We start from the raw sequence: 24,814 nt of genomic DNA on the forward strand, positions 1-24,814 counted from the left end.
CGGGTAGTGATCAATGGCTCCATGTCTAGTTGGCAGCCGGTATCAAGTGGAGTGCCCCAAGGGTCGGTCCGGGGCCGGTTTTGTTCAATATCTTCATAAATGATCTGGAGGATGGTGTGGATTGCACTCTCAGCAAATTTGCGGATGATACTAAACTGGGAGGAGTGGTAGATACGCTGGAGGGGAGGGATAGGATACAGAGGGACCTAGACAAATTGGAGGATTGGGCCAAAAGAAATCTGATGAGGTTCAATAAGGATAAGTGCAGGGTCCTGCACTTAGGATGGAAGAATCCAATGCACCACTACAGACTAGGGACCGAATGGCTCGGCAGCAGTTCTGCAGAAAAGGACCTAGGGTTACAGTGGACGAGAAGCTGGATATGAGTCAACAGTGTGCCCTTGTTGCCAAGAAGGCCAATGGCATTTTGGGATGTATATGTAGGGGCACTGCCAGCAGATCGAGGGACATGATCCTCCCTCTCTATTTGACACTGGTGAGGCCTCATCTGGAGTACTGTGTCCAGTTTTGGGCCCCACACTACAAGAAAGATGCGGAAAAATTGGAAAGAGTCTAGTGGAGGGCAACAAAAATGATTAGGGGACTGGAACACATGACTTATGAGGAGAGGCTGAGGGAACTGGGATTGTTTAGTCTGTGGAAGAGAAGTATGAGGGGGGATTTGATAGCTGCTTTCAACTACCTGAAAGGGGGTTCCAAAGATTCATAGATATTTAGGTCAGAAGGGACCATTATGATCATCTAGTCCGAACTCCTGCACAACGCAAGCCACAGAATTTCACCCACCACTCCTGCAAAAAACCTCACACCTATGTCTGTGCTATTGAAGTCCTCAAATCGTAGTTTAAAGACTTCAAGGAGCAGAGAATCCTCCAGCAAGTGACCCGTGCCCCATGCTACAGAGAAAGGTGAAAAACCTCCAGGGCCTCTTCCAATCTGCCCTGGAGGAAAATTCCTTCCTGACCCCAAATATGGCAATCAGCTAAACCCTGAGCATATGGGCAAGATTCATCAGCCAGATACCACAGAAAAATTCTTTCCTGGGTAACTCAGATCCCACCCCATCAAATAGACCATCACAGGCCATTGGGCCTATTTACCATGAATATTTAATTACCAAAACCATGTTATCCCATCATACCATCTCCTCCATAAACTTATCGAGTTTAATCTTAAAGCCAGATAGATCTTTTGCCCCCACCGCTTCCCTTGGAAGGCTATTCCAAAACTTCACTTCTCTGATGGTTAGAAACCTTCATCTAATTTCTAGTCTAAATTTCCTGGTGGCCACTTTATATCCATTTGTTCTTGTGTCCACATTGGTACTGAGCTTAAATAATTCCTCTCCCTCTCCAGTATTTATCCCTCTGATATATTTAGAGAGAGCAATCATATCTCCCCTCAACCTTCTTTTAGTTAGGCTAAACAAGCCAAGCTCCCTGAGTCTCCTTTCATAAGACAAGTTTTCCATTCCTCGGATCATCCTAGTAGCCCTTCTCTGTACCTGTTCCAATTCATCCTTCTTAAACATGGGAGACCAGAATTGCACACAGTATTCCAGGTGAAGTCTCACCAGGGCCTTGTATAATGGTACTAAAACCTCCTTATCCCTACTGGAAATACCTCTCCTGATGCATCCCAAGACCGCATTAGCTTTTTTCACGGCCATATCACATTGGCGGCTCATAGTCATCCTATGATCAACCAATACTCCAAGGTCCTTCTCCTCCTCCGTTACTTCTAATTGGTGCGTCCCTAGCTTATAACTAAAATTCTTGTTATTAATCCCTAAATGCATGACCTTACACTTCTCACTATTAAATTTCATCCTATTACTATTACTCCAGTTTACAAGGTCATCCAGATCCTCCTGCAGGATATCCCTGTCCTTCTCTAAATTAGCAATACCTCCCAGGTTTGTATCATCTGCAAACTTTATTAGCACATTCCCGCTTTTTGTGCCGAGGTCAGTAATAAAAAGATTAAATAAGATTGGTCCCAGAACCAATCCTTGAGGAACTTGACTGGTAACCTCCCTCCAGCCTGACAGTTCACCTTTCAGTAGGACCCGTTGTAGTCTCCCCTTTAACCAATTCCTTATCCACCTTTCAATTTTCCTACTGATCCCCATCTTATCCAATTTAACTAATAATTCCCCATGTGGCACGGTATCAAACGCCTTACTGAAATCTAGGTAAATTAGATCCACTGTGTTTCCTTTGTCTAAAAAATCTGTTACTTTCTCAAAGAAGGAGATCAGGTTAGTTTGGCACGATCTACCTTTTGTAAAACCATGTTTTGTATTTTGTCCCATTTACCATTGACTTCAATGTCCTTAACTACCTTCTCCTTCAAAATTTTTTCCAAGACCTTGCATACTACAGATGTCAAACTAACAGGCCTATAATTACCCGGATCACTTTTTTTCCCTTTCTTAAAAATAGGAACTATGTCAGCAATTCTCCAATCATACGGTACAACCCCTGAGTTAGGGGATGGCTCTAGACTGTTCTCAGTGGTAGCTGATGACAGAACAAGGAGTAATGGTCTCAAGCTGCAGTGAGGGAGGTTTAGGTTAGATATTAGGAAAAACTTTTTCACTAGGAGGGTGCTGAAATACTGGAATGTGTTACCTAGGGAGGTGGTGGAATCTCCTTCCTTAGATATTTTTAAGGTCAGGCTTGACAAAACCCTGGCTGGGATGATTTAGTTGCGGATTGGTCCTGCTTTGAGCAGGGGGTTGGACTAGATGACCTCCTGAGGTCCCTTCCAACCCTGATATTCTATGATTCTATGATTTGTAGTGTGGCTACAATAAGCAATGTGGCCTTGTCCTTCCCTCCTCCCGCACCCTACCCCACCCGGCCTACCTTGTCAGTTATCTCACTTTTTTTTTTTTAATAAAGAAAGAATGCGTGGTTTCAAAACAATAGTTACTTTATTTCCTTTGCCAGCTGTGATCGAAGGGGGGGGAGAGTGGTTGGCTTACAAGAAATTAAAATCAACAAAGGGGGCGGGTTTGCAGCAAGGAGAAACACACACAACTGTCACGAAACTGGTTTTCAAAGCCTCTCTGATGCGCAGCGCGCCTAGCTGTGCTCTTCTAATCGCCCTGGTGTCTGGCTGCTCAAAATCAGCCACCAGACAATTTGCCTCAGCCTCCCACCTGGCCATAAACGTCTCCCCCTTACTCTCACAGATATTATGGAGCACACAGCAAGCAGCAATAACAATGGGAATGTTGGTTGCGCTGAGCTCTCACCTAGTCAGCAAACAGTGCCAGCGAGCTTTTAAACGTCCAAAGGCACATTCTACCACTATTTTGCACTAGATCAGCCTATAGTTGAACTGCTCTTTACTACTGTCCAAGCTGCCTGTGTACGGCTTCATGAGCCATGGAAGCAAGGGGTAGGCTGGGTCCCCAAGGATAACTATTGGCATTTCAACATCCCCAATGGTAATTTTCTGGTCTGGGAAGTAAGTCCCTTCTTGCAACTGCTCAAACTGCCTGGAGTTCCTAAAGATGCGAGCGTCATGCACCTTTCCCAGCCATCTCACGTTGATGTTGGTGAAACGTCCCTTGTGATCCACCAGTGCTTGCAGCACCATTGAGAAGCACCCCTTGTGGTTTATGTTCTGGTTGGCAAGGTGGTCCGGTCCCAAGATAGGGATATGCGTTCCGTCTATCGCCCCACCACAGTTAAGTAACCCCATTGCAGCAAAGCCATCCAGTATGACCTGCACATTTCCTAGAGTCACTACCCTTGATAGCAGAACGTCAGTGACTGCCTTGACTACTTGAATCACAGCAGCCCCCACAGTAGACTTGCCCACTCCAAATTGATTCCTGACTGACTGGTAGCAGTCAGAAATTGCAAGCTTCCACAGGGCTATCGCCACTCACTTCTCAACTGTCAGGGCAGCTCTCATCTTGGTATTCCTGCGCTTCAGGGCAGGGGAAAGCAACTCACAAAGTTCAAGGAAAGTGGCCTTACGCATGCGAAAGTTTCGCAGCCACTGTGAATCATCCCAATCCTGCAACACTATGCGATCCCACCAGTCTGTGCTTGTTTGCCGGGCCCAGAATCGGCGTTCCACTGTATCAACCAGCCCCACTGCCGCCATGATGTCCCAATTGCCACAGCCCATGCTTTCAGGAACGTCTGTGTCCATGAACCGATCAGTCGTCCTCGTGCTGGCGCCTCTTAGCCCGGTTCTGCACATCCTCCAGGATAATGAGCGAGGTGTTTACAGTGCTCACAACAGTAGTGGTGAGCTGAGCGGGCTCCACGCTTGCTGTGGTACGGCGTCCATACGGGTAACCCAGGAAAAAAGGCGCAAAACGATTGTCTGCCGTTGCTTTCACGGAGGGAGGGGCGACTGAAGACATGTACCCAAAACCACCTGCGACAATGTTTTTGCCCCATCAGGCATTGGGAGCTTAACCCAGAATTCCAATGGGCAGCAGAGACTGCGGGAACTGTGGGATAGCTACCCCACAGTGCACCACTCTGTAAGTTGATGCTAGCCATGGTATTGAGGACACACTCCGCCGACTTAATGCGCTTAGTGGGGACATACACAATTGACTGTATAAAATCGATTTCTAAAAATCAACTTCTACAAAATCAACCTAATTTTGTAGTGTAGACATACCCCTAGTTTTGTGAGATCTCTTTGTAGCTCTTCGCAGTCTGCCTGGGACTTAACTATCTTGAGTAGTTTTGTGTCTGCAAATTTTGCCACCTCACTGTTTACTGCTTTCTCCAGATCATTTCTGAATATGTTCAATTGGACTGGGCCCAGTACAGACCCATGGGGGACACCACTATTTACCTCTCTCCATTCTGAAAAATGACTATTTATTCCCTACCCTTTGTTCCCTATCTTTTAACCAGTTACCAATCCATGAGAACACCCTTCCTCTTATCCCATGACTGCTTATTTTGCTTAAGAGCCTTTGGTGAGGGACCTTGTCAAAGGTTTTCTGAAAATCTAAATACACTATATCTACTGGATCCCTCTTGTCCACATGCTTGTTGACCCCATCAAAGAATTCTAGTAGACTGGTGAGGCATGATTTCCCTTTACAAAACCCATCTTGACTATTTCCCAGGAAGTGGGTTACCTGGACCACTAGATCCTACCACCAGCCACACAGTGTCTTGGCTGCATAACCAAGTTAGGCCAATCAGTTCCCATCCCCAGTGTTCAATTCTTCACTGATCAAGTCACTGGGAGAAATGAAGTGACCCCAGAGTGCCCTGGGGGCACTCCCGCCCCACAAATGCTCTGGAGGAAATGCACATAGCCCACCCTCCCCAGACACTACACTTCAGGGTTTCTGCTCCCAGCACAGCCTATGTCTAGGGCTGCCCCATCTTCTCCCCACACACTCCTCCACCCCACTCCCACCTCGCAAGACAAAGCTCTGCACAGTGCAAGCCAACAGGGTTGATCCTCAGCCCCCAGCCCCACACGTGTGACCCAGCTAGCTGCCCCTTTCCCCCCCACTGGGGTAGTTTTGGGAAGAGCCAAGTAGGGCTGGATGGGGGCTGTGTGGAGAAGGGTGTTACACCTAACAAGGGGGTGGAGAGCAGAGGCCTGGGCACACAGGACCAATAGCTGGTTGGCCACTCCCAGCTGAAGAACACAAGTGTGATGGGAAGTCCCTGAGCTGGAAGCAAAGCAGGGAGGAAGGGCATGGCCGAGACAGGGCAGCTCCTGTATCCAAAGGGTGGAAAGAAGCAAGAGCCCTGAATAAGCTGGGGGTGGGGCTAACTCATAGCCCAGGAGAGCATTTATCTGGACATGCTTCCCCGTAGCAAGCCAGCTAAAGCTGACCCCTCCAAGCCTGACAGTTGGGCCCTCTCCTGGAGGGACGCAGCACGTCTACCTGCGATGAGGCTTTTCTCCGTGTCCTGGGCTGAGCTGCCTAGCAAACCCTGTGATGTTTACTGGCCCTCCCTAGGGCTCACGAGCCAGCTGCTGCACACAAAGGGAGCCCTTACCGTTGTAGGAGAGGCGGGGCTTGCTCAGACACATGATAAAGTGCATTTCCATCTCGTCGGAAGCCACAGATTTGGAGCAAATGGGGCACTTGAAACCTGGAAAGAAGCAGAGGGAACCACGATTAGACAACATGCACCCCAACCCCACAAGGGAGCCGGGCCGCAGGCTCGCTGCTGCCAGACGGCAGGCCCTGGCATGAAGTAACCAGCCTGCTCCAAGCAGACAGCCAACACTGCCCAGGTGTTAACAGAGGCTCTTACCAGGAGCGAAGACACTCCTTGCTCAGTACCTAGAACTCTGCTAGCACTCTGTGCCCAGTCCACTGCTGCTCCCCGCATGACGCACAGGCCAGAACACGCCTGCCAGCCACGGGAAATACAGAATGTGCACAGAATGCATTTGCGCTACGGCTAACGCAGGCAGGACAGAGGCAGAGACCCCACACCGGGGTCCCACGCCACCTAGAGCCCGACCACCCAACGAACACGGCTATCGGCCAGTTCACTTCCCTAGCGAGCACTGCCCACAGCTTTCTCCAGACTAGGTTTAGAGTAATGGAGCTCCCACCTTTCCCAGTAGGGCTCGGTCAGAAAGAGCCCGTGCCGGAAGCTCAGATTCCCCCCTCTGAATTTCACCCCACTCCTGCTAGCCACACTAATAGTTCCCCTCCCGTTGGGAGCATTTGTATTGATGTTGCTAGCACATGGAGCAGGTCTGTGCTGGACACACAGAGGATCCACAATGAGGAGCTAACCCAGCTCACGTAATGAACGGGCGCAGAGCCACAGGAGGGAGGAGGAAGGGAGAGGGAGATGGGGGTGAGGGACACCAGCAGCACGACATGGCTGCTCAGCTTGGCCACAGCTGCGGCTCTTGCCCTTTTTCAGGAGGTCATAAAAATTAAGGGAAGGGTAACCACTTTTCTGTATACAGTGCCAGAAAATCCCTCCTGGCCAGAGGCAAAACCCTCTCACCTGTAAAGGGTTAAGAAGCTAAGGTAACCTCGCTGGCACCTGACCAAAATGACCAATGAGAAGACAAGATACTTTCAAATCTGGGCGGGGGGAAGGGGAGGGAGGGAGGAAGAGGAACAAAAGGTCTGTCTGATGCTTTTGCTGGGAACAGATCAGGAATGCAGTCTTAGAACTTCTGTTAGTAAGTAAATAACCTAGCTAGAAATGCGTTAGATTTCCGTCTGATTAATGGCTGGTAAAATAAGCTGTGCTGGATGGAATGTATATTCCTGCTTTTGTGTCTTTTTGTAACTTAAGGGATTCTCTATGTTTTGAATGCAATTACCCCTGTAAGGTATTTACCATCCTGATTTTACAGAGGTGATTCTTTTACCTTTTCTTTAATTAAAATTCTTCTTTTAAGAACCTGATTGATTTTTCATTGTTCTTAAGATACAAGGGTTTGGGTCTGTGTTCACCTGTACAAATTGCTGAGGATTTTGATCAAGCCTTCCCCAGGAAAGGGGAGATAGGGGTGGGGGGGCGGATATTTTGGGGTAGACGTCTCCAAGTGGGCTCTTTCCCTGGTGCTTGTTTAACACGCTTGGTGGTGGCAGCATACGATTCAAGGACAAGGCAAAGTTTGTACCTTGGGGAAGTTTTTAACCTAAGCTGGTAAGAGTAAGCTTAGGGGGTCTTTCATGCAGGTCCCCACATCTGTACCCTAGAGTTCAGAGTGGGGAAGGAACCCTGACATTCACTATGCTGCACTTCGTGCTCTCAGCGCCTAGCCGCCTGGGATCCCAAGTCCCTTTTTTGCTGGCATTCCTGTTCCCTCTTACTCAGTGGAGAGGGGAGCTGCTTCCCACAAAGACATGGTTTGTACCCTGATACCACTGGGCAAACCCACAGTGTTTCACAAACCTCAGCAGACACCTCGGTGGTTTTATCCCATCTGTACATGGAGGTAATCTCAGACAGACAGAGAGAAAGTGACTTGCCTAAAGTCAACCAGTCTGCCACAGGATAGGGGTCCTCGGTTCCAACTGCCACCTAAATCTGCCTCAATTCAGCACTGGAATTATATGGTGGCCACATAGAGACATGCTTCTAACATGTCCCCCAGACACACAGTGTGACGTAGGCATGTGTGTGTCCTTTTAGGAATCTGAGAGAGCACTGGGAGGAGTAGCAGCCTAAGATGAAAGAGTCAACCCAAGCCCCAGGTGGCAGGCAAAGGGGGCCAACAGGCAAGTGAACTCTGCTCAAAATGATCCAGCCCTGCAAAGGACACCTCCTAGCTCTCACAGACCCCATCTCTGATAGCACCCGATGTAACAGAGCTCTCAGCCTGCTTGATCTGGTTCTGATTGCTGGAGCCCTGAACAATCCCCATGGGTCTGCGAGGGGATGTTGGGGGTGGGGGGGAAGCAACTCAACACAATTCTAGAGACAGCCTGCCTGTTTACAAACACCTCAGCACAAAGGTCACAGCCAGCCATGGCCCAGGCTTTGAACACTGTGCTAGCTGGCCTGTTAATCACAGAGCTCCCAGCAATGGGACTGGTCCCAGCAGAAACAGAGAAAGAGAGCAGGCAATGAACAAGGTCTGCAGTGAGAGCTAACTCTGGCAAATGGAAACAACAAGTCTCTGCAGGAAGGGCAGGACAGACAGTGACCCCACTTTGATGGGAAAGCCTGTCCAATACCAGCCCCTAGGGGCCATCTCTCCTTCAGTGGTAGCGGCTCTGCAGCTGGCCTGAGATGCTGATGAGGGTCCCATTGCTGGGTAGGCCCCAGCACAGCACAAATCTGAAGGGCTGTGGAACTGGCTGGGTCAAGGAGTTGATATGATGCTGTACAGTCTTCAACATCTAGGCTGCCCTGCCTGTCCAGATTAGGTCAGCAGCGATGGAGGAGTTTTTGGAGGGTTGTTCAGGGCCTGTGGGGTTCAGGGCCAGTTCTTAGCACAACAGGAGTCCAAAGGCCACTTTGCTTCGGGGGCGGGGGGCTCAGCAGGAGGTGTGGGGACAGTAACTCCCTCCTCCATCAACCAATCGGTCCCATCAGCCCAAGGCTGTAGCCTTGTCAAGCAGCCCAGCACTAGAGAGTCTATCAAGCCCCACATCAAGTGAAATCGGGGGCTTCCAGCCACTTGCAAGGCTTTGCAAGTTCCTGACACCTTTTGCTCAGAACAAGCACGCCCCTGTGTCATGCTGTGAGTTACCACTTCACAGTTAGGGCTCTGAGCTTCTCCTCATGTAACAGGTGATCAGCAGACTCCCTGGTGCAAAGCTTCTGGGGGCTGAGTTCTTGCAGACATCGGCTTAACAATTCCCCTAGAGCTTTCCTGGGAAACCACAAAGTGGGTTTTAGCTCATGAAAGCTTATGCCCAAATAAATCTGTTAGTCTCTAAGGTGCCACAAGTACTCCTAGAATTTTGAAAGTTCACTCCTGTCTGGCCCATTGTTTCAAACAGTCTTTTGAGGCTCAGAATACTTCCCAGAGTTTACATTAGACATGGCTGCCCCCTAGGGACATTACACAGTCCCACAATAATACATAACCATTTGCATTTTGAATACACTGAACTCCTAAAATACTTAAACTTAATTATTTTAAGGTTTGTCCAGGAAATTGCCATCTCTGTCACAATCTACCTGCTTGCAGTGTTGCTGCATTGGTCCCAGGATAAGAGAGACAAGGCGGATGAGGATCTTTACCAACAGAAGCTGTCCCAGTAAAAGAGACAAACTTGAGTGCCACAGACCTCTCCTTCTGGTCTGAGGAAGGTACTCAGTGTCACAGCTAAATACAAGGCGGAACAGATTGTTAAGCATAAGGAGTTAACGTGTTGCAAGAGACCATTCCAACTGAAGTGAGCTATTAACACCTCTGCAGGATAAAGGAGAGTTACTGGGTTACAGGCCCTTGCAATGAGAGATAAAACCACCCTCTCTGTGAGTCCATGATTTTTGGTATCCACCAGAGTTATGAATTTCAGTTCTCAGGTTCACCTTCTGAAGGTGCTGGGAAGGTTCCTTTGAGGAGGAAGACTGAGAGGTCAGATATGGAGCAATTGTTTTGTGGTGTTTGGGTCTTATTTTTCTGCGAGACTTCATTCGCGTGCACAGCGCACATTTCTGCACAGCTTTGTTCGAACGCACATCATTCTGATTTCACCCACCTAGTTGATACACTGGGTGAGGTACACCATGTGTTGTGATAGGCATGCGTAGGACCCCTGAAAGGCATGTTGTGGGGAGTGTTGATCATCATAGCAGTGGAGAGGACACTGCAGGCTTTGCATCTGTTCAGCTGGTGTGTCGTGGTCTGTGGGAAGCTTGCTTCTGATGAGCTTAGCGAGGTTGTTTGGGAAAGGTTTCTTCCAGGATGTGGTCACCGTCAAGCATGGGCTGTAATTGTTTCATGATACCCTGCAGAGATACTGGCTTTATGTCTCAGTAGCACAACTGGTAACCCATAACTCTCCTTTAAGGTGTTTCTTGCAACATGTGTTAATTCCTTATACTTCGGCATTGGTGAGACCTCATCTGGAGTAGTGTCCAGTTTTGGGCCACAAGAAGGATGTGGAAAAATTGGAAAGAGTCCAGTGGAGGGCAACAAAAATAATTAGGGGGCTGGAGCACATGACTTATGAGGAGAGGCTGAGGGAACTGGGATTGTTTAGTCTGCAGAAGAGAAGAATGAGGGGGGGATTTGATAGCTGCTTTCAACTACCTGAAAGGGGGTTCCAAAGAGGATGGCTCTAGACTGTTCTCAGTGGTAGCAGATGACAGAACAAGGAGTAATGGTCTCAAGTTGCAGTGGGGGAGATTTAGGTTGGATATTAGGAAAAACTTTTTCACTATGAGTGTGGTGAAATAGTGGAATGCATTACCTAGGGAGGTGGTGGAATCTCCTTCCCTAGGAGTTTTTAAGGTGAGGCTTGACAAAGCCCTGGCTGGGATGATTGAGTTGGGGATTGGTGCTGCTTTGAGCAGGGGGTTGGACTAGATGTCCTCCTGAGGTCCCTTCCAACCCTGATATTCTAGGATTCTATGATTCAATAAAAGATATTACCTCACAATCTACATGGAAAGTTAGTATGCTGCAAACCAGTGTGTGAACATACAGTGCCCTACCCAGCCTGCACGCCCTGAAAGCCCCGTGCAGACCCTGCTGCCGCACCCCGAAAGCTCCCTACTGTACTTCAATGTACTCCCGTTCAAAGAGCCAGACATCAAAGTACACTTTTAGCACACAGCCCCAGGGTCCACGCAGCCAGTTAGCCTGTGGCAAGCCAGTGCACTGTATGTTCACACCCTGGCTTGCCACGCACTAACTCTAAGGGCTTGGATACACTTGCAAGTTAGAGCGCAATAAAGGAGCCCCGGGCAAACTAGTTCACTACCCGTCCACACTGGCAAGGCAAGTAGAGAGCTCTGACTCTGCGGCTACAATGCTGTTGATACTGCACCTCGGCAAGTGGAATAATGTTTTGTGCACCCCCGCTGGAGCGCCGCAGCACCAGTGTGGACGCCCTGGTCCTATAGTGCGCTCTGATCGGCCTCCGGAAGTGTCCCACAATACCTGTGCTAGCCACTCTCGTCATCACTTTGAACTCTATTGCCCTGCCCTCAGGTGACCGACTGTCAGACTTCCTTTGAGAATTCCTTTAAATTCTCAGGGAATCTGGAAAATCCCCTTCCTGTTTGCTCAGCCAGGCGTGAAGTGCTCTCAGCACATCTTTCCAGGTGACCATGCCTCCGCGCGCCAGGCGATCCCAAGTATGGAACAATGGCGAGGTGCTGGACCTCATCAGTGTTTGGGGGGAGGAAGCTGTCCAGTCCCAGCTGCGCTCCAGCCACAGGAATTACAATATCTTTGGGCAGATATCAAGGGACATGATGGAAAGGGGCCACGACTGGGATGCACCACAGTGCAGGGTTAAAGTGAAGGAGCTGCAGAATACCTACCACAAAGCCCAGGAGGCTAACAGCTGCTCCGGTGCTGCCCCCGCAACCTGCCGTTTCTACAAAGAGCTGGACGCAATACTTGGGGGTGACCCCACCTCCACTCCGAGTACCACCATAGACACTTCAGAGCCCAGTTTAACAAGGCAGGAGGAGGAGGAGGAGCAGCAAAGCAGGAGTGAGGGTGCTCCGGCAGAGGAAGACACCCCAGAATCCCTAGATGCATGCAGCCAGGAGCTGTTCTCAAGCCAGGAGGAAGGGAGCCAGTCGCGACAGCCAGTGCTTGGGGAAGGACAAACACCACATGTTCCTGGTATGTGGCTTTTATTTTGGGAAGGAAGTTATTCGGTGTGGGCTCTTGGGGTGAGGAGGGTTAGGGCTGCATGCATACCTCGATATGGAATAGGGCGTTGATGTGCTCTCTCACATCGCGGTAATCGGCCTCAGTGATCTCTTCAAAGGTCTCATCCAGAACGTGGGCAATGCGCTTGCACGGGTTTCTCGGGAGAGCCACTGTGGTCCTGACCCAGTCAGGCTAACCTGTCAGTGCCACTGTGCCATGAGGGGCGGGGGGACCATTGCTGCACACAGGCAAGCTGCATATGGGCCAGGGTGGAAGCCACATGGCAGTAGAAGACCCTCCCTTGCTTCCCTGGTCACCCTCAGCAGCAAAATATCTTCCAGGACAGACTCCTGTGGAAAATGTGGGGACAGTGTTCAGCATAAGGGCCCTCTGCCGCTGTTGGCTCTCCCCAAGGCACAGAACCCCAGAGGACAGTACAGCCGTGAAACAATCAGTCACACTTGACCCTGTGCTTACTCACCATTTTGGGGCTCCAGTGGGTTACGTGCACGCACTTTGGCACAGACAAATTATGCTATTGTGTAGACTGTGCTTGCCCTTAAGTACAGGGGAATCATTGCTCTGTCTGTTGTAAACAATGCTGCCTCTGTTAAGTGTTGCATTTTGCCTTTACAGATGCAACCGTGAGATCTCAGCTGTCTGTGTTATCACCGGCTGAAAGACTCCAAAGAATCAGAAAGAGGCCACATAGAAGCAAGGAAGACCTGTTGCATGAAGTAATGCAGCATTCGAGAAATGAAAATTGAAAAGTGCAGGAGTGGCGGAACAGTGAAAGTAAGATCCACCAGCAGAATGAGGTGTGCCGGCACAAAAGCACGGTGCTCCGGCAGCAAAGCACGGATCAGCTGATAGGCATAATGGAGCGCCAGGTGGACTTGATCCAGGCACTTGTAGCCATGTAGGCAGAGCACTACCATGCCTGCCCCCCCCCCCCAGCCCTTGTCCCAAAACTCTTTCCCTTGTGCCCCCATGTCACCTCCAACCCACTTTCCCCAACATCCGGGTTCTTACCGCCACCAGCTGCCTGCACCTGTCGCTTCACCACCCAGCCCTGCAAACTGTGACCGTTACTCACTGCACTCAACCCTCATCACCATGCATTTTAGCCAGCCAGAAGTGCAGCACTCATTGCACAGCACTCCAGACAGGAAGGCTGAGTATGATAACAGGGCATACACAAATCTGTGATTGTACCATTCCCCATCCCACCCCCTTGCCCTTTGTGTTTCCCAAGCAGTTGTATTTCTTTTCAACAAATGCATTTTTTTTTTCCTTCTTCAGTAAATGGCTTTTTTGGCTTTGAAAACATTCTTTATTATTGCTCTAAGTAAAAGATACTTTAGCCCAGGAAAGAAACAGGCACTGCAAGTCAGCGTAGCAACACAGATTCCTACTAACATTGGAACCACAGCAATTCCCTCCCGTGCAGGGCACCAGAAATTACCCGTTCCTTTAAGCCTCAAATTGCTCCCTCAAGGCATCCCTAATCCTGGCAGCCCTGCTCTCTGACCGTTCAAATTCAGCCTCCAGGTGTAGAACCTCCGAGTTCCATGCCTGAGTGAATCTTTCACCCTTTCCTTCACAAATGTTATGGAGGGTACATCCCTGCGGATAGAACCACGGGGATGTTCTCATCAGCCAGGTCCAACTTCCCATACAGAGAGCACCAGAGGCTCTTTAAACAGCCAAAAGCACACTCCACAGTCATTCTGTGCCGACTCAGCCTGTCGTTGAACCGCTCCTTGCTGCTGTCAAGGCTCCCTGTGTAGGGTTTCATGAGCCATGGCATTAAAGGGTAAGTGGAGTCTCCAAGGAACACAATGGGCATTTCGACTTCTCCTATGGTGATCTTCTGATCTGGGGGAAAATAGTCCCAGCTTGCAAGTTCCTGAACAGGTCAGTGTTCTGAAAGATGCGTGCGTCACGGACCTTTCCAGGCCAGCCTGTGTTAATGTCAATGAAACGTCCACAGTGATCCACAAGCGCCTGGAGAACCATCGAGAAATACCCCTTCTGATTAACATACTCAGAGGCTACGTGGGCTGGTGCCAGAATTGGAATATGTGTCCCATCTATCGCCCCTCCGCAGTTAGGGAAACCCATTTGTGCAAAGCCAGCCACAATATCATGCACCTTACCAAGAGTTACGGTTCTTCTGAGCAGGATGAGATTAATGGGCCTGCAAACTTGCATCAACACGATTCCAACGGTCAACTTCCCCACTCCAAACTGGTTAGCGACCAATCAGTAGCTGTCTGAAGTTGCCAGCTTCCAGATCGCAATAGCCACCCGCTTCTCCACTAACAGGGCAGCACTCAATCTCATGTCCTTGCGCCGCAGGGTGGGGGCGAGCTCCTCACACAGTCCCATGAAAGTGGCTTTTCTCATCCGAAAGTTCTGCAGCCACTGCTGGTCATCCCAGACTTGCATGACGATATGATCCCACCACTTGGTGCTTGTTTCCCAAGCCCAAGAGCGGTGTTCCACTGTGGTGAGCAAGTCCGTGAATGCCACAAGCAAACTCATGTCATGTGCATTACTCGAGTCAATATCATCATCGGACTCCTCACTGTCAGTTTGCAGCTTAAGGAGTAACTCGACTGCCAGACGTGACGTGCTGGCAAGACCCATCAGCATATTCCTCAGCACTTCGGGATTCATTCCCGCAGAACGAAAGGGAAGACAGAGCACGCAGTACAAAAAAACATTGAAAGATGGTGCCAAATGTGGACGGAAGCTCAGGGATTGCTGGGATGCGAACCAATGCATCACGGGGCGTTGGGACATGACCCAGAATGCCCCGCACTCCCTGCCTCCTTCTCACAAGCCACAGCAGCAGAATGGGAAGAGGTGCTCTGTGGGATAGCTGCCCATAATGCACTGCTCCCAATGCCGTGCAAGTACAGCAAATGTGGCCACTCCAGTGCGCTTGCAGCTGTCAGTGTGGACACACGGCATCACCTTCCCTCTGTGCTCTACAAAGGTGAGTTTAACTCACAGTGCTCTACATCTGCAAGCGTAGCCATGCCCTTAAAATGTAACCATGAGAGAGAGGGAAAGGGACAGAAAAGGAGAGAGGGAGGGTGTTATGTTTGGCTCTAGGGGCTCATCTACACAAAGTTCTTCCCGATTAACTCCATATGTGGACACACTTATTCCAGAGCAAAGTCTCCACACTGCAGCTAATGGGGAACAAGTCTGTGTGTAGACAAGCCCACAGTGAGCAACAGCACTGTGTGCAGAGGCTGTACTACCAGGCACCCAGGCTGCATCAAAGGTCGAGGCTGATTGAGGGCCAAGGCCCCCTCCCGTGCAAGCCTCCAGGAGCAAAAGTCACATCCCAACACCTATTCTTGCTCCAAAAGATTTCCTCCCCTACCTGCCCATGGGGCCCATCCCCCAGCCTTTTAGTCTCAAATCGTCTCAATCTCACACCCCCACCTATCTAGAAGGCAAGGGGGTGGCAGAACCTTTGCTCCCCCAGGGCTGGTGAACAGCTGTTGAGCAGCACAAGGGACTCATGACAATTGAGAACTTTGCCTTCACAACGCCCCCAGAGCCCTAGCCCTCTGGCACTGAAAGACCAAGTGCTAACCCTAAGCTGGGTGGGCTGTCTCTGTCTCTCCCCCACCCCCGTGCAGTCACGCTCAGTACTGCCCCGTCCAACCCTTTACCAGCCAGCCACCTCTTCCAGCACAGAGCTCCAGAAGGCAGTGTGCTGAACTAGCGTGGGCAGAGCCAAGCTACGCCATGGTTACCAGTTTGCCCGCCCTGAGCTCAGCAGAGCAGAGCGCTCTCTGACGCAGCCAGCGCTCATAAGCTCCTGATGCAGATCGGTATTAGAATATTCGTGCACTTCAGGAAATTCCCTGCCTGCAGAGAGGGAGAGGATAAATAGCTTTAAGAAGACAGGTCCTTTGATTAGGTCTGACTGCAGTACTAAGAGCCTTCTTCATATATATGCATAGCCCGTAGAGGTGAGAGAAGGAACGTATACAAATTGGTTAAGGATTAATCAGATTTTTCTCTGCTACCAAATGGTTTTAGCTGGGTCATTTTTGCTCTTGAAAGCAGGTCTCGATACACAAATTCCCCCTGGTTTAACGAGAGTGAGAGAGTTCAGGCCCTTCCTGTGCACAGAGCCAGAATAATGATTGTACACTTAAAATGGCCTCAACAGGAATGCGAAATATACGTTATTTAGTACTTTACAGCAAAAAGGAGGCCAAAAGAATTACAACAAACAAGTCACTCATCCACCACCGAAAGGCAGCCATCTCTAGAATGCCACGCAACGTTCCTGAACAGCGCACAACACCGCACTGGTCAGGACAGGAAGTTAAAAATCTTGTCTCTGGGGGACACTGCAGGAGGCATAAGGTACTTGCCCGATCTGGCATTAGGCCTGGAAATCTGCAGAGAGAGTCATGGCACCTTCAGTGGCCATAAAATAGGTGAGGGCCCCGTGTGTTAGGTATCATCCTGGCACTGTAGGTAACGCAAAGGGAGACCTGGCACTCCCTGCAGCACTGTGGGGTTTCCACAGCTGCCGCATGATGGATGTGCATAGGCCATTAGTGCAGCTTTCCATGAGGCTGTCAGGAAATTGCCAACAACATAAAATCAAAGATGAATCCCAGAACAGGGCAGCAAGACCTCAGCCAGACGGACCCACAGAGGAGGGCTTTGTGGTGGTTATCGGTATTACCAAGGATGCGATCAACATACTGTTCTTCACCCCTGTAACTCATCAAGCCTCCCCGAGAGCTAGGTATGTATTTACAGAAAGGGAAAGAGATGAACTGGCTTGCTGAGAGGCAGTGAAAAATCAGGGCCAACCTGGATTAGAACCATAGGAGTCCTAGTTACCAGCCCTGTGCTTAGGCCAGTACACCAAGCCCCACAGCAGAAGCCACAACCACTCCCTGTTCTCAGCTTCTCTAAGCAAAGCAGCTTGACACTCTGAAATGTGCCATGAAAGTTATTGGGGACCCCCTCACAATGAGAGGAGAAGGCAGGCTGGTGACCTGAGGGCGAGGTAGTCTTTCCAGGTCAACAGTCACAGGGAACGCCAGTCTGCACAGGGCAGTTCTCCTGGAATGAGCAAGGTGGGAATTTAAACGGAGTCCTACCAGCATAGCCCCCACATGGACACTTGTTTTGGTATAAGTGAGGCATTTTCCCATTTACCTAAGTAAGCTGCTTAGGAAGCAGCTTAAAGAGAACCCAGAAAAGCAGCTCACACCAAAATAACCCTACCCCTGCGGGACACTTATTCCTGCATGACTGGTTAGGCCTTCCTGTGTAAGCATGGCCTGCAGTAATCCACTCTTCTTCACAGAGGACCCTAATACACACCCCCACTTCTGGGGCCGAACGCCCCAGGGCTGCCTTTTAAATAGAGCAGGAGCTTGTAGCTTTGTAGGAAAAGATTGAAAGCTGCTGCAACTGACAAATGCATCCGATGAAGTGAGCTGTAGCTCACGAAAGCTCATGCTCAAATAAATTGGTTAGTCTCTAAGGTGCCACTAGTCCTCCTTTTCTTTTTGTGAATACAGACTAACACGGCTGCTACTCTGAAACCTGAAAACAGGATGCGGAGCAACACTCGCAAGCATACCGAAACCACAAACAGACCGTTTTAAAGGAACAATGGCAAGGGCTAAGGTACATGAAACGTACAGGCTAAAACCCACCTACACAGGGGTGGGGGGGGAGGAGGAGGAGGAAAGATGAACTGGAGCACTCCTAGCCCAGGAAGAGATCTGTAACAATCCATGAGCCATGTTTTCTGTGAGGGTGAGTCTTAGCAACAAACCACCACCCAATGGCTGCCTTGCAAATCTTCTGCCTAGGAATGGATTGAAGGTTGGCTGCAGAAACTAACCTCCTCCCCTGGCACCAGGGTACATCTACGCTGCAATTAGACCCCCATGGGTTGTGTGGTTTGGGCAAAGGGGCTGTTTACTGTTGCCCTTCCAGCTACAGCCTGAGCTCTGGGACCCTGCCACCTTGCAGGGTCCTAGAGCCTGGGCTCCTGCCAAGCCTGGATCCCTACCCTGCAAATTAAACAGCCCCGCAGCCCGAGGCAGCTGACACGGGGCAGCTGCAGGTTTTTTAACTGCAGTGTCAATATTCCCCCCAATGTGCTTTAGACACGACCAGGAAGTTGCAAGGCTGCTACGGAGCAAAGACTGATACACAGCACCAGTCCTGTAGACAGGGCTCTCCTGGACAATGAAAGGCTTGCTGATCTAGGGTGCCGAGAGTTCATATCCTAGGTGAGCTTTAAAGGCTGCGGACCCCTGCAGTCGGAAGCCCGGGGAGTTGGTGGAGAAGGGCCTTGCAATAATGGCAGCATAAGAAGGGAGAAATCCACCAGTGTCTTGGGGAGGAAGGTCAGTCTCCCCAACACACTGTCCACACAAGGGTCTGACACTGGCTTGCTGAACTGCACCACTGCCAGCAGGAAGTGACCTGCTGGGTAAGAAATCTTAGTGTGGAGGAGAGAAGCCCCAGCACCTTTGTACGGCATCCTAGCACCCCTGACCAAGCCTTTCCAAGGGTTGTGTCAAGAACATACTGAAACCACAAACAGACCAGCTAAGGGCAAGAGAAACAGGTCTGTCTCCTCTATGATCAGGGACGCTGAAGCAATCACCACCTATCCTATCGGAATGCATCCGATGAAGTGAGCTGTAGCTCACGAAAGCTTGTGCTCAAATAAATTGGTTAGTCTCTAAGGTGCCACAAGTACTCCTTTTCTCTTTTCACCTATCCTTTGATAACATCCATAATCAAACTCCACCAGCTTGAAGGAGTACATTGGGCAGTCGGATGTGGGGCACATGCTAGCACCCACCTGGGCCTTCTGCACCAGGCCCCAAAGATTTCCCATTCAGTTAGGCTCCTTACAAGCTGTGAGGAGGGCATGCTGCCCGGGAAGGGGTCCTGGATTGGGACAGAGACATATCCTGGTTCAGATTGCTCCACATGGTCTGACTCACACCAGTACAGAACATGTAGATCATGGGACTGGTGTCTTTCCAGAGCTTCTGGTAAGGAGGCTGGGGGGCCAGACTTACCTAGGGAAGGTGTATGTGAACCTCTCCTGCCCACCCCTGCAGGGACAGCGTGTCCCTGGCTGCGACAGCCTGTGCTTACTATATAGTACAGAGCACTGTCAAGCTGGGCTTCACAAAAGGTAGCAATAGATCTCTCCAGAGGCCTTTCCTGAGGAGCCTGGCTAAGCACTCCCTGATCCAGAGGACACCAGCGTGGATCTACCCATTGGCTTGCTCTGCCTGCATTTTCCTTGGTCGAGCTGCCACTGCCCTGGGGGGGAATGTCTTGCCAAAGGGGGGTAGGGGGGGTTTCCTCCAGGAAATGACAGCAGGCAGAAAAGAGGAACAGGGCACCCTGCAGCTCCTCCACAGAGCAGCCTCCTTCTTACTTCTGGAAGCGGAGATGCTAGTGGTCCCACAGCAGATGAACATACACAGTGCCTCCTGCAGGAACTGACTGCCTTACACCTTACAACTATGGTTATCCCCTGGAAAGTGACCAGAAATAAAGGCACCTTCTTACTCAGACACTCAGGACAGAGTCAGAGCAGCTTACTTCAGTGACTAAAATAAGTTTTTATTCCTTCCCACTTCTGTTAGCACTGCCCAGACAGCAGAGCCCCAGGAGAGGGAGCTGGAATCTGCAGGCTCATGCTTTGTCAACAGACTAGCCAGCCAAGCTCTGATTGCAGACTCTTCTGGGTAGAAAGGGTGGGTAGAAAGTTGGCTAGATTGTCGGGCTCAAAGGGTAGTGATCAATGGCTCCATGTCTAGTTGGCAGCCGGTGTCAAGTGGAGTGCCCCAGGGGTCGGTCCTGGGGCCGGTTTTGTTCAATATCTTCATAAATGATCTGGAGGATGGTGTGGATTGCACTCTCAGCAAATTTGCGGACGATACTAAACTGGGAGGAGTAGTAGATACGCTGGAGGGCAGGGATAGGATACAGAGGGACCTAGACAAATTGGAGGATTGGGCCAAAAGAAATCTGATGAGGGTCAATAAGGATAAGTGCAGGGTCCTGTACTTAGGATGGAAGAACCCAATGCACAGCTACAGACTAGGGACCGAATGGCTAGGCAGCAGTTCTGCGGAAAGGGACCTAGGGGTGACAGTGGACGAGAAGCTGGATATGAGTCTGCAGTGTGCCCTTGTTGCCAAGAAGGCCAATGGCATTTTGGGATGTATAAGTAGGGGCATTGCCAGCAGATCGAGGGACGTGATCGTCCCCCTCTATTCGACATTGGTGAGGCCTCATCTGGAGTACTGTGTCCAGTTTTGGGCCCCACACTATAAGAAGGATGTGGATAAATTGGAGAGAGTCCAGCGAAGGGCAACAAAAATGATTAGGGATCTGGAACACATGACTTATGAGGAGAGGCTGAGGGAACTAGGATTGTTTAGTCTGCAGAAGAAAAGAATGAGGGGGGATTTGATAGCTGCTTTCAACTACCTGAGAGGTGGTTCCAGAAGATGGTTCTAGACTATTCTCAGTGGTAGAAGAGGACAGGACAAGGAGTAATGGTCTCAAGTTGCAGTGGGGGAGGTTTAGGTTGGATATTAGGAAAAAGTTTTTCACTAGGAGGGTGGTGAAACACTGGAATGCGTTACCTAGGGAGGTGGTGGAATCTCCTTCCTTAGAAGTTTTTAAGGTCAGGCTTGACAAAGCCCTGGCTGGGATGATTTAATTGGGGATTGGTCCTGCTTTTGAGCAGGGGGTTGGACTAGATGACCTCCTGAGGTCCCTTCCAACCCTGATATTCTATGATTCTTCACTGTTGATGAGCCAGAAAGAACCCAGCTTGATTCTCAGATCCCAAGGAGGATTGGCAGGAGCCACCATGTAGAACAAACAGCATGAGTTGTAAACTGGGCAGATTTCCAACTGGAATTCATAGAGGGTAGATCTACACTACGAAATTAGATCGATATTACAGAAGTCGATTTTTAGAAATTGATTTTATACAGTCGATTGTGTATGTCCACACTAAGCACATTAAGTCAGTGGAGCGCGTCCTCACTACCGTGGCTAGCATTGACTTACAGAGTGGTGCACTATGGGTAGCTATCCCACAGTTCCTGCAGTTTCCGCCACCCATTGGAATTCTGGGTTACGCTCCCAATGCCTGATGGGGCAAAAACATTGTTGTGGGTGGTTTTGGGTACGTCGTCAGTTGTCCCTCCCTCCGTGAAAGTAACAGCAGACAATCGTTTCGTGCCTTTTTTCCGTGTGGATGCCATACTGCTTTCAGCAGATGGTGCAGTAGGACTGCTAACCGTCGTCATCCACCGCTTCCGCTGCCACTCTGCTCTGCTGCTATTGACTCAATAGCAAATTTCTCCATGTTGTCTGTCCTGGGGTCCCGGGTACGTGTGTTCTTCCTCAGAAAACGTGCGCGGTGCTAACCGTCGTCCTCCACCGCTTCTGCTGCAACTCTGCTCTCACTAATCCACCTCGCGAGTCCTCTTGTCGTTCTCTATAAATATCTATTCTCATGGCATCCGTCGTCAGCCACTGCTTCCGTGGCAACTCTGCTCTTCTGCAGACGCCATACCACGGAGCCCGCTCAGCTCACCACGGCAGTTTTAAGCATTGTAAACACCTCGCGCATTATCCTGTGGTATGTGCAGAACCAGAACCTGCAAAAGCCGGTGAGGAGGCGATGGCAGCACAGTGACGAGAGTGATGAGGACATGGACACACTTCTCTCAAAGTACGGGCCCCGGCAATTTGGCCATCCTGGTGGTAATGGGGTAGGCTCATACTGTGGAAAGCCGATGCTTGGCCTGGGAAACAAGCACAGACTAGTGGGACCGCATAGTGTTGCAGGCCTGGGATGATTCCCAGTGACTGCGAAACTTTCACATGCATAAGGGCACTTTCATGGAACTTTGTGAGTTGCATTCCCCTGCCCTGAAGTGCCAGAATACCAAGATGAGAGCAGCTCTCACAGTTCACAAGCGAGTGGCGATAGCCCTCTGGAAGCTTGCAATGCCAGACATCTACCGGTCAGTTGGGAATCAATTTGGAGTGGGCAAATCTACTGTGGGGGCTGCAGTGATCCAAGAAGCCAACGCGATCACTGACTTGCTGCTATCAAGGGTAGTGACTCTTGGAAACGTGCAGGTCATAGTGGATGGCTTTGCTGCAATGGGATTCCCGAACTGTAGTGGAGCGACAGACGGAACGCATATCCCTATCTTGGGACCAGACCAGCTTGGCAGCCAGTACGTAAACTGCAAGGGGTACTTTTCAATGGTGCTGCAAGCACTGGTGGATCACAAGGGACGTTTCACCGACATCAATGTGGGACTGCCGGGAAAGGTTCATGATGCTGGCATCTTCAGGAACTCTGGTCTGTTTCAACAGCTGCAGCAAGGGACTTACTTCCCAGACCAGAAAATAACCGTTGGGGATGTTGAAATGCCTATCCTTGGGGACCCAGCTTACCCCCTTAATGCCATGGCTCATGAAGCCATACACAGGCACCCTGTACAGTAGTCAGGAGCTGTTCAACTACAGGCTGAGCAAGTGCAGAATGGTGGTAAAAGGTGCATTTGGATGTTTAAAAGCACGCTGGCGCAGTTTACTGACACGGTTAGACCTCAGCGAAACCAATATTCCCATTGTTATTGCTGCTTGTTGTGTGCTCCACAATAACTGTGAGAGTAAGGGGGAAGACATTTATGGTGGTGTGGGAGGTTGAGGCAAATTGCCTGGCTTCTGATTACGCGCAGCCAGACACTAGAGCAATTAGAAGATCACAGCAGGGCATGCTGTGCATCAGAGGAGCTTTCAAAACCAGTTTCATGACTGGCCAGGCTACAGTGTGACAGTTCTGTTAGTTTCTTCTTGATGAAAACCTGCCCCCTTGGTTCACTCTACTTCCCTGTAAACCAACCACCCTCCCAACTTCAATCACCGCTTGCAGAGGCAATAAAGTCATTGTTGTTTCAAAATCATGCATTCTTCATTAATTCATTACACAAATAGGGTAGCCCAGAAGGGGTGGGAGAGGAGGGAAACACCGGGTGGGGTGGTGAATGAGGGGAGGAGGGAAGGACAAGGCCACACTGCACTTCAAAACTTATTGAATGCCAGCCTTCTGTTGCTTGGGCAGTCCTCTGGGGTGGAATGGTTGGGTGCCCGGAGGGGGGCCCCCCCCAATGTTTTTGGGCATCTGGGTGAGAAGGCTATGGAACTTGGGGAGGAGGGCAGGTGGTTACACAGGGACTGTAGCAGCGGTCTGTGCTCCTGCTGCCTTTCCTGAAGCTCCACCAGATGCTGGAGCATATCAGTTTGATCCCCCAGTAGCCTCAGCATTGCATCCTGCCTCCTCTCCTCACGCTGACGCCACCTCTCCTCTTGCTCCCACCACCACTCATCTTGCTCATCCCTCCTGTCCTTGCATTCATTTTCTGCTTTCCTGGAATCTGCCATTGTCTGCCTCCATACATTCTGCTGGGCTCTTTCAGTGCGGGAGGACTGTATGAGGTCAGAGAACATTTAATCGCAAGTGCGGTTTTTTTGCCTTCTTATCCGTGCTATCCTCTGGGATGGAGACGATAGGAGGAGCATTGAAATATTTGCAGCTGCGGCAGGAAAAAAAGGCAGAGTAGTATTTAAAAAGACATTTTAGAGAATAATGGGTAGACTCTTTCACAGTGAACCAAGCTGTTAACATTACATAGCACCGGTGCTTTTGGTACAAGGTCGCATTTTGCTTCTTATAGTGAGGGCCTGCTGGTTTGGTGTGAGAGATCACACACGCGGGCCAGGCAACAGAATTTGGCTTGCAGGCAGCCATGGTAAGCCACAGTCTTTCAGCTTCTTCAACCTTCATAACACGTGGGAATGGTTTCAAAGAGCAGCGCCCTCCTTTCCCATACCAAGCACCCGTTGGGTTGGCCATTTAAAAGGAGGGGCTGCGGTTTTCGGGTTAACGTGCAGCACAAACCCAACTAAACCCCCCTCCCACCCAATTCTCTGGGATGATAGCTTCACCCCTCCTCCCCTGTGTGACTAGTATCAGGGAAGATCCCTGTCAGCTGAACGCGAACAGCTCAGCGTGAACAACCCCCCACCGCGTGGCTAAAAGCAGGGATGATTTCTTTTCAGCCACAGGCAAACAGACCAGCAGGAACGGCCCCCTCTGAATGTCCCCGGAGGATTTCCACTCCATCCCCAGACACATTAACAGACTTTTCCAGTAGCTTTACTGGCCGCGAATGCATCCCAAGTATTCAGAGCAAATCAATAATTAAACATGCTTGCTTTTAAACCATGTATTATATTTACAAAGGTACACTCACCAAAGGTGCCTTCTCTGGCTTCATAGTCCAGGAGCCCGCCTTGGGAGGGTATTGGCTCCAGGTGATAAACAGTTCCTGGCTGTCGGGGAGAACTGTTTCTCCGCTTGCCTGTT

At 50.1% G+C, this 24,814-nt stretch overlaps 1 protein-coding gene across 2 annotated transcripts in view; it reads right to left on the reverse strand.

Annotated features, from left to right (window-relative positions):
* The window catches only part of ZNRF1 (zinc and ring finger 1), a 105,923-nt gene that overhangs the window by 25,573 nt on the left and 55,536 nt on the right, over window positions 1–24,814 (reverse strand). Inside the window, exon 2 of one of the 2 annotated variants that reach the window (XM_073307077.1) lies at window positions 6,033–6,128. The exons of the other annotated variant lie outside the window; for it this stretch is intronic. Coding sequence (XP_073163178.1) covers window positions 6,033–6,128 — 96 coding nt within the window. The remainder of the gene's footprint in view (window positions 1–6,032; window positions 6,129–24,814) is intronic. 2 annotated transcript variants of the gene reach the window in all.

This window comes from Lepidochelys kempii, chromosome 12, assembly GCF_965140265.1.
Source record: "Lepidochelys kempii isolate rLepKem1 chromosome 12, rLepKem1.hap2, whole genome shotgun sequence".
In the NCBI taxonomy this organism is placed as follows: domain Eukaryota; kingdom Metazoa; phylum Chordata; order Testudines; family Cheloniidae; genus Lepidochelys; species Lepidochelys kempii.